General features: G+C 61.1%; 1 protein-coding gene across 1 annotated transcript; it reads left to right on the top strand.

Moving 5' to 3' along the window:
• The first annotated feature begins 991 nt into the window (after positions 1-991).
• Positions 992-8,098, top strand: TCF15 (transcription factor 15). Its single transcript, XM_029049567.1, has 3 exons — positions 992-1,027; positions 1,084-1,476; positions 7,721-8,098. The coding sequence occupies exons 1-3, from the start codon at positions 992-994 to the stop codon at positions 7,793-7,795; spliced, it is 504 nt and encodes a 167-aa protein (XP_028905400.1). The 3' UTR covers positions 7,796-8,098.
• The last annotated feature ends 1,897 nt before the right edge of the window (positions 8,099-9,995 follow it).

Raw genomic sequence — 9,995 nt, 5'->3', positions numbered from 1 at the left:
TAAATTAAAATGAAAGGTAAATTAAAAAGAGAAAGTTAAAGAGAAATATAAAGTAAAAAAGTGAATTAAAAAGAAATTAAAGAGAAAAAAAGAAAATTGAAAAAAGTGCAAAGAAAAATCAAGTAAAAAGGTAAATTAGAAAGGAGGAAAAGTAAAATGAAAACTAAATTAAAAAGAATAGGTGAAAAGAAACATAAATTAAAAATAAAGTGAAAAGATGAATTTAAAAGAAAGGAAAGAAGATGAATTAAAAGGAAAAAGAAGGCTGAATGAAAAGGAAAAAGAGGAATTAAAAAGAAAGGAAGATGGATTAATTAAAGAAAAAGAAATGAATTAATTAAAAAGGAAAAAGATGAATTAAAAGGAAAGGACAAGGAGATATAGATCGAAAGGAAAAAATCCCAACGAAAACAAAGTAAAAAGAAACGAATGCAAAAGGATGGAAAAGAAAAATCAGGTCAAAGGACCCCTAAATTAAATGGAAAAGAAAAATAGAGTCCAAAGAAAAATCGAAAAGAAGAGAGAGTCAAAAGACACATCGGTGAAAAAGAGAAAAAGTTCAAAAGAAGAATCCAGTCAAAAGAAAGAAACTGAAAGGGAAAATGGCAAGGAAAAGAGAGGGGGTAAGGAGAGGTCGACGCAAAAGGCGTCGGAAGGGAAGGAGGGGCTCCGGGCTCCGGGCTCCGGGCTCCGGGCTCCGGGCTCCGGGCTCCGGGCTCCGCGCTCCGGGCTCCGCGGCCGGCGATCCCGGCTCCGGGTCGTCGGGGCGGCCGGCCGGGGGCGCGAGGCCGAGCGGCGCCCTCCCATTGGGCGGCTCGGGGGCCCCGCCGCGCCGCCATTGGCCGCCGCCGGGCGCCGCCCCGCCCCCTCCCCCCGCGCGCCCCTCGCGGCCTAGAAAAGGGCGCGCGGGGCGCGGGCCGCCTCAGAGCGCGCGGGGCGTGGGCGGCGGGCGCGCCTGCGCGGAGGTGCGCGCGCGCGGGCCCCGGCGCCCATGGCCTTCGCCGTGCTGCGGGCGGCGTCGGCGCACGTGTCCTACCGGACCCCCGACAGCGACGACGACGACGACGACGGCGACGCCCGCAGCGACGGCGACGGCGACGGGTCGGACGGCGGGCCGCGGGCGGGGCCCGGGGCGGGGGCGGGGCCCGGGGCGGGCCCGGGGTGCGGGGTCCGCAGCGCCAGGCGGCCAACGCGCGCGAGCGGGACCGGACCCAGAGCGTCAACACGGCCTTCTCGGCGCTGCGCATGCTCATCCCCACCGAGCCCGAGGACCGCCGCCTGTCCAAGGTGGAGACGCTGCGGCTGGCCGCCGGCTACATCGCGCACCTGGCCAACGTGCTCCTCCTCCACGCGCGCCCGCCGCCGCCGACGCCGACGCCGCCGGGACCCCCGGGCCCCGCCCCCCCGCCCTGCGGGCGCGCCCTCCGCGGGCCCCGCGCCATCTGCACCTTCTGCCTCAGCGACCAGCGCAGAGCCGTGAGTCGCACCCCGCCTCTCGCCCGCCTCCCCCCCGACGCTCTCTGGGGTCCCCCCCATCTCCGGGGTCTCTCCTGTCATCTCCGCAACCCCCCCATCTCTGGGGTCGCTCCTCTCTCTGCAAAACCCCCCCCATCTCTGTCTGGAGTCTCTCCTATCTCTCTGCGATCTCCCCATCTCCTTCTCTCCGGGGTCTCCCCTGTCTCTCTCTCTCCCTGTCTCTCTCTGGGATCCCCCCATCTCTCTCTGCAACTCTGCCTCTCTCTAGAGTCTCTCCTTATCTCTCTCTGGGGCCCCCCCATCTCTCCCTGCCCCCCAACTCTCTCTCTCTGGGGTCCCTCCTATCTCTTTCTCTCTGAAGTCTCCCCCTGTCTCTCTCCGCAGTCCCCCCCCCAGGCGTGGTGGTCAGTTTATCTCTCGGGGGGGGGGGTCCCTTTATCTCTGCCTGGGGTGCCCTCCTATCTCTCTGGGGAGTCCCTTTATTTCTTTCTGGGATCTCCCCCTAGCTCTGTCTCTCTCTCGCTGCAGGCCCCTTCTTTCTCTCTCTGGGGTCTCCCCTTATCTCTGCAGTCCCCTCTGTGTCTGCAGGCCCCCCCATCTCCCCCCCTTTTCTCTGGGTTCCCCCCCAACTGTCTCTCTCTGGGGTCCCCTCCTGTCTCTGTCTGTCTGTCTCTGTGTCTCTCTCATCTTCCCTCCTGCCCATTCCGCCCCCCGACCCTGTAACAAACTGGGGACGGGCGGGGGGACACGGTCAGACAGACGGATGGACACCTCTCTCCCTCTCTCCCTCTCTCCCTCCCTCCCCTCCGCTGTCCCGCTCGGAGGAGGAGGAGGAGGAGGGACGAAGGCAGCAGCCGCGGCCCTGGCTCCCGACCGTCCACCGACCCGCCCCTCGGAGGGTATTTATTGAGCGTCCATCCCGTGCAGGGGAGCCCCGGGCTGGGCGCTTGGAAGAGGTCAGAGAGCAGACCGTAGGGAGAAGCGGGTCCGGCCCAGCGGAAGGAACCTCGCGGCCCGGCTCCGACACCTGTCTGCCGCGCCGCCTTGGGCCGGTCGCTCCCCTCCTCCGGGCCTCGCTTTCCCCCTCCGTAAAATGGGGATTCCCTCCCCGTCCGACCCGATGAGCTCCTCTCCTCTCCCGGGCGCCCGGCAGTGACGTGATCGTCGTGGGATTTGGTAAGCGCTTACTCTGTGCCGGCCGCTGTACCGAGCGCCGGGGTGGAGGCGAGCTGATCGGGTCGGACCCGGTCCCCGTCCCTTGTGAAGCAGCGTGGCTCAGTGGAAAGAGCATGGGCTTTGGAGTCAGGGCTCATGAGTTCGAATCCCAGCTCTGCCACTTGTCGGCTGTGTGACTGTGGGCGAGTCACTTCACTTCTCTGGGCCTCAGTTCCCTCATCTGTAAAATGGGGATGAAGACTGTGAGCCCCACGTGGGACAACCCGATTCCCCTATGTCTACCCCAGCGCTTAGAACAGTGCTCGGCACATAGTAAGCGCTTAACAAATACCAACATTATTGTGGGGCTCGCGGTCTCCGTCCCCGTTGGACAGAGGAGGGAACTGAGGCCCGGAGGGGTGAAGCGATCGGCCCGAGGTCACCCGGCGGAGCCGAGCCGAGCCGGGAGGAGACCCTGGGCCCCGGGCCCTAACCATTGGGCCCCGGGCCCTAACCATTGGGCCACAGTGCTAGTAAGTGCGCATCGGATAGCCTAAACCCCTCCCACCACCGGTCCGAAAGGATGGCGTTTAAGCGCCCGCGCTGTGCCGAGCACTGGGGAGAGGCAGGGCGGCTCAGTCTCCGTCCCGTCCGCCGGGGAGACGGGGGAGCCTGACCGTTGTGGTGCTAAGCACCTGGTACGGTGCTCACCCCGCTCCCTGTAAGCTCCACGTCGCACCCCTGGCATCCCAGAGATGGGACAGCCGATCAACCGCCGGTATTTATTGAGCGTCCACCGTGCGCAGAGCACTGTGCTGAGCACCTGGGAGAGTCCAGTCTACACAGATGCGATCTCGGTCAGTTGCTGGTGTTTGAGTCCTGACCGTAGGCAGAGCGCCGTACTGAGCGCCTGGGAGGGTCCAGTCCAGGAGAGCTGGGAGATAAGGCTCTTAATCGAAGGTGTTTAATTGAGCCTTCACTTGGGCAGAGCACCGTACCGAGTGCCTGGGAGAGTCCAGTAGAGTTGGGAGACACGATCTCCATCAGTTGATGGTTTTTGTTGAGCACTCACCGTGAGCAGGAGACTATACCGAGCACCCGGGAGAGTTCAGTCTAATAGAGATGGAAGACACCCTCCCAATCGATCACTGGTATCGATCGAACATTTAGTGTGGGCAGGGCACCGTACTGAACGCCTGCGAGAGTTCGATCCGGTAGAGGTGGGAGACACGATCCCTGCCCTCGAGGAGAAACTGAGGCAGCGCTCGAGTGGTGTTGATGGTGGGCGGGGGGCGCCCGGGTGACCGCCCCCAGGAGACCAGTGGGGATGCGGTCACTTGCATGTCCCCTCCCCAGTGTTCTGCCGCGTGACCTCGGGCGAGTCACTCGGCCTCCGTCTCGTCCTCTGTAGAATGGGGTTTCGGGGCCCGTTGTCCCCGTTCCTCGGATCGCGAGCCCAGGGTGGGACCGGATGATCTCGTGTCTCCCCCGGCGCTTAGCGCATAGATCGTTGTCACATCGTGCTCCGCGGGCGCTCGGTACGTCCCCTCACTACCACCTGAACGGCGATGGCCACTCCACGACCGATGGTCGACGGCGACAACCCCCTGGGGGTTAGGACGGAATCCCTAGGTGCTCAGTACATTCTCATCCTGCAACCAGAAAACAGCAACTCGTTTCTACAAACGTCCATCTCCCCCTGTGGGCAGGGAATGGGTCTAACATTCTATTGTCCTCTCCCCAGCACTTAGATAAATACAGTGGACCGAGAGACTCCGCCTCCATGCCCGTAGGTTGACGGTGAGCCCTCCTCCTCCCTCTGGGGTTCAGGCCCGAGTCGCTAGGCGCTCGGTACATCCTGAGCAGCGTGGCCTCGCAGGCAGAGCCCGGGGCCTGGGAGTCGGAAGGACCCGGGTCCTCATCCCGGCTCTGCCCCTCGTCCGCTGTGCGACCTAGGGCGGGTCACTTCGCTTCTCTGGACCTCGGTTCCCTCCTCTGAAAAGTGGGGATGGAGACCGGGAGCCCCACGGGGGACGGGGACTGGGTCCAACCCCATTTGCTCAGATCCACCCCAGCGCTTAGAACAGTGCCTACCACAAAGTAAGCGCTTAACAGATACCGCCGTGGTCATCATTATCAATATTATAGTATACGATTAACATTCTTATCAACCAGAACAGCGACTCCAACTCCACAGCCGTCGGTTGACGGCGCGTTCTCCCTGGGGTTCGGGACAGAGTCGCCGGGCGCTCGGTACATCCCGTGACCACAGCTCGGACGGCGACTCTAGGGCCGCGGGGCCGGCGGAGAGGCCGGTCGAGCTGTTACGCGTTCACTATGTGCCAAGCACTGTTTTAAGCGCCAGGAGAGAGACGGACTAATCGGGTTGGACCCAGTCCCCGTCCCCCGTGGGGCTCCCGGGCTTCATCCTCATTTTCCAGAGGAGGGAACGGAAGCCCGGAGCGGTGAAGTGAGCGGCCCGAGGTCGCCCGGCGGACGAGGGGCGGAGCCGGGACGAGAACCCGGGTCCCTCTGCCTCCCAGGCCCGGGCTCTACCCGCTAGGCCTCGCTCCCTTGTCCGGATCTTCCGTCGGCCGTGCGGGCGGCCCCTGTGGCATCTGCCAAGCGCTCACTGTGTGCTGAGCGCTGGGCGAGCTCCGAGCCCATCAGCATGAACCCGGTCCCCGGCCCACCTGTACAGTGGGGATTGAATTCTCGTCCTCCCTCCCCTATAGACGCTCGGCCCCGTGCGGGACCGGGACTGTGTCCGACCTGATTAACTGGTGTCTACCCGGCATTCGGTACGGGGCCCGGCACGTACCGAGCGCCTAAGAACTATCGCTCGTTATTGTATTTTCCATCTGCCTAGGACAGTGCACCTAGGACAGTCCCCAGTGAGTGCTCAGGTCATGGCACGGCTGCTACCAGACTCCTCGTGGGACCCCTTCTCCGCCTCGTACTTTTTCCCCAAGCGCTCAGCGCAGTACCCCGAACCCACTGGGCGCTCCATAAATACCGAGACTATTACTAAGAACATTAGAGCGGAAGCCCCTTGTGAGCAAGGAACGGGGTCTCCGTCTCACCCTTTTCCCGGCGCTCAGTACGGCATCCCTCCACCGTGACCTTCGGACGCCCCGGCTGGCCTGCGGCGTGACCGCGGGAGAGACCCCTTCAACCTTCCAGGGCCTCCGTTGGCAAATCTGCAAAATGGGGAGAATCGATCGATCGATCAGTGGTATCTAAAGAATACAGAGCACTGTACTACGCGCTTGGGGGTGTCCGATTTTCAGAGTTGGTAGACTTCTGCCCTAGACCGTGATGATGATTCATAATGATAAATAATGGTATTCGTTATGTGCTTACTATGTGGCAGGCTCTGAACTAAGCGCCGGGGTGGACCCAAGCAAATCGGGTTGGGCCCAGCCCCCGCCCCACGTGGGGATCACGTCACGTCGTCCCCATATTCCGGATGAGGGAACTGAGGTCCAGAAAAGTGAAATGAGTGGCCCGAGGTCACCCAGCAGCCGAGAGACGGAGTCGGAATTAGAACCCACGACCTTCCGACTCCTCTCTCCAATGATATTTATTGCCCTGTTTATTTTGTTAACGAGGTGTACATCTCCTCGATTCTGTTTATCTTGGTGATGTCTTGTTTTTGTTTTGTTCTCTTCTGCTTTGCTGTCTGTCTCCCCCGTTTAGACCGTGAGCCCGTCGTCGGGCAGGGACGGTCTCTATCTGTTGCCGAATTGTCCGTTCCAGGCGCTTAGTACGGTGCTCTGCACACAGTAAGCGCTCAATAAATACTATCGAATGAATGAATCCACCGGGGGTTTTTATTGCTCGGTACCGGTGGGCAGAGCGCCGTGCCAAGCACTTTCAGCATCACCTAGATCCTCCCGGGCCCCTCGAATCCGTGCAGGGCTCTAGCTCGACGTGGGCCGGGAAGAGGTCGGCTTTTTTCTGTCTCGCTGCCCTCTCCCAAGCGCTCGGCACAGCCCTCTGCCCACAGTAGACTGTCGGCTCCTTGAGGGCAGGGATCTTGGCCGCTAGCTCTACCGTGTGCCGAGCGCTGTTCCCAGCGCTTAGGAGCGTCCAGTGGACTGTCAGCTCCTTGAGGGCAGGGATCGTATCTGCTGCCTGGATCGGCCTCTCCCAAGTGCTTAGTACAGCGCCGTGCGCCTGGCGGGGGCTCGGTGCGTGGTACAGGTTGACGCACCCAAAGCAGCGGGACTGAGCGTGTAGGGGAATCAGAAGGCCCTGGGTTCTCATCCCGGCTCTGCCCCTCATCCGCGGGGAGACCTCGGCCCGGTCATTTCACTTCTCCGGGCCTCAGTCCCCTCCTCTGCAAAATGGGGGTGGACGCCGTGAACCTCACGTGGGACAGGGACGGTGTCCAACCCGATCGACCTGGGTCCACCCCGGCGCTCAGTACAGGGGCTGGCGCGCAACGAGCGCTTAACAGAGAAGCAGTGCGGCCCAGTGACAGGAGCCCGGGCTTGGGAGTCAGAGGACGTGGGTTCCCATCCCGCCTCCGCCTCTTAATAATAATAATAATAATAATGGTATTTGTTAAGCGCCGTTCTAAGCGCCGGGGAGATACAAGGTAATCAGGTTGTCCCACGTGGGGCTCACGGTTTTAATCCCCATTTTACAGACGCGGGAACTGAGCCACAGAGAAGTGAAGTGACTTGCCCAAAGTCACACAGCTGGCGAGCGGCAGAGCCGAGATTAGAACCCATGACCTGACTCTCCCAAGCCCGGGCTCTTTCCACTGAGCCACGCTGCTTCTCCTCTTGTCTGCCGTGTGGCCTTGGGCCAGTCACTTGACTTGTCTGCGCCTCAGTGACTTCACCTGTCAAAGGGGGATGGAGACGGTGACCCCACGGGGGGCCGCCTGATACGAGCTGCTTAGAACGGTGCAGGGCACATAGTAAGCGCTCAACAAATACCGTCATCGTTATTATTCTTATGATACCACTCGAGGGTCCGGGCCCCGTAGCGGGTGCTCCCCGGGAGCCGGCCCCGGTGCTCGCCCCGCGGCGGTCCCCCGGGATTGACCTGTCGGTTGTTGTCGTGTCCCCCCCGGCAGGGCGGGCGTCGAGACCCCTCCGGCGGCTGCTTCAAGGCCAGAGGAGCCCACCCCCACCGCGGACCGCGAAGATGAGCCCCCCGACCCCCACCCCCCCCCGACGGCGGCGACGTTCAAGACACTGGGTGCTCGGCGCGGGGCTCGGCGCCCCCGCGGAGACGAGGCGGGGGCCGCTGGATGAGACGTCCCCCGCGCCGGAACCGGCTCCGCGGGGCGGGGAAGGGTCCCCCGCCCCCCGGCATGGCCTCCGGCCCCCCGCCAGCCGAGGGGGCGGCCGGCGCCGCTGTACTGAGCGACACGAGGACTGAGATTTATCGGACGGGCGGGCGGGCGGACGGGTTTTCTATGTAGCAGATGAGAAATAAAAGTTATTTTTGACGCCGGCGTCTGATTCCTGCGGGGCGTCCGCCCACCCTAGCGGACTCTCCCCCCGGCGCTCAGTAAGTATGGGGAGGCAGCGTGGCCTGGTGGATAGAGCGAATCCGAGAAGCGTTTCTGAGAAGCAGCGCCATCCGGCCCGGGAGCGGGAGCCAGAAGGACCTGGATTCTAATCCCGGCACCACCTCTCGCCTCCTGCGTGACTTTGGGCCGGTCACTTCCCTTCTCCGGGCCTCAGTTTCCTCCTCTGTCAGAGGGGATGGAGACCGCGAGCCCCACGGGGGACGGGGTCTGGGTCCAACCCGATCGGGTCGTATCCGCCCCGGCGCTCAGTACGGTGCCCGGCGCATGGTAAGCGCCAAACAAATACAGTTATTATCGATTGACAGAGATCGGGAGCTTGAGGGCGGGGAGCGGGCCTGGCAACCGGATTGGACCCTCCCAAGCGCCCTGCGCACAGGCGCTTAGTAAATACCGCCGACGGACAGATGCCCAGCTCCTTGAGAACGGGGATCGTGTCTGCCAACCGCACCGTGGTGGAGTGGAGAGACCCCGGGCCTGGGTTCTAATCCCAGATCCACCCATTGTCTGCTGCGTGGCCTCGGGCCAGTCACTTCTCTGGGCCTCAGTTCCCTCCTCTGTCAAATGGGGATGGAGCTTGGCAGCCCCCCGGGGCACAGGGACCGTTTCCGACCCGATTTACTTGTATCCACCCAACGCTCAGTACGGAGCCCGGCCCATACTAAGCGCTTAACAGATACCGCGATTATTGTTAATATTCTCATCCCAGCTCTGCCTCTTGCCCGCCGCCGGGTCACCTCGGACCAGATCCTTCACGTTCATTCATTCAGCCGTATTTATTGAGCACTTGCCGTGTGCAGAGCACTGTGCCAAGTGCTTGGGAGAGTTCACGACAACAAACACATTCCCTGCGCAAGACGAGCTGCCAACCTAGAGCTTCCGGTCTTCGCCTCTCTGTGCCTCAGTTTCCTCTTCTGCCAAATGGGGTCTCAATCCCCGTTCTCCCTCCCCCAGAGAGCCGGGGGACTGTGCCCAGCCCGATCGTCTGCTGTCTCCCCCAGCGCTTAGCACACAGCAAGCGCTTAACAAATACCTCCTTTCTGAAGTCGTCTTCATCCGAGCGTTGGGTCCAGTGCTCTACACAAAATAAGCACTCATAAATACCATTAAATGAATGATCGAAGGGGCGGGGTGCCTCTCTCCCCTTATCCTTAAAATGACCCCACGTCGAGTGACCCCTGACCCCTCCGGAAGGGGCCAGCGTCGGGGGGGGGGGGGGGGGGGCGAGGTCAGGCCCGAGAGACCCCTCCCCTCGGGGTCTTCCCGTCCCGTAGTGGAGCGGCGCCGTCTAGCGGGTCGAGCCCGGGCCCGGGACTCGGAAGCCCCTCGGTTCTCCCGGCTCTGCCCCCCGTCTGCCGTGTGTCCTCGGCCGGGTCACTTCCCTTCTCTGAGCCTCAGTTCCCTCCTCCGTAAAACAGGGACCGTGTCCGACCCGATTTGCTCGTGTCCACCCCAGCGCTTAGTATAGTGCCCGCCCCATGGTAGGCGCCTAACAGATACCGTCATTATGAGCTTCTGTCTCCCCCAGTGCTCGGGACAGTGCCCGCCACAGAGTAAGCGCTTAACAGATGCCATCATCGTTATCTTTATGAGCTTATATCTCCCCCGGCACTCGGTACGGTGCCCGCCCCAGAACGCCGTCGTCGTTATTACGAGCTTACATCTCCCCCGGCGCTTAGAACGGTGCTCGGCACCTAGTAAGCACTTAACAAATACCATCACCGTCGTCATGAGCTCGTAACTCCCCCAGCGCTGGGTTCGGTGCCTGCCGCAAAGTAAGCGCTTAACAAATGCCATCATCATTATCATCATCATC

The sequence above is a fragment of the Ornithorhynchus anatinus genome, chromosome 21, assembly GCF_004115215.2.
Source record: "Ornithorhynchus anatinus isolate Pmale09 chromosome 21, mOrnAna1.pri.v4, whole genome shotgun sequence".
Classification (NCBI taxonomy): domain Eukaryota; kingdom Metazoa; phylum Chordata; class Mammalia; order Monotremata; family Ornithorhynchidae; genus Ornithorhynchus; species Ornithorhynchus anatinus.
Note: the sequence above shows the minus strand (reverse complement) of the source record. Positions and strands in the feature narration are given on the sequence as shown.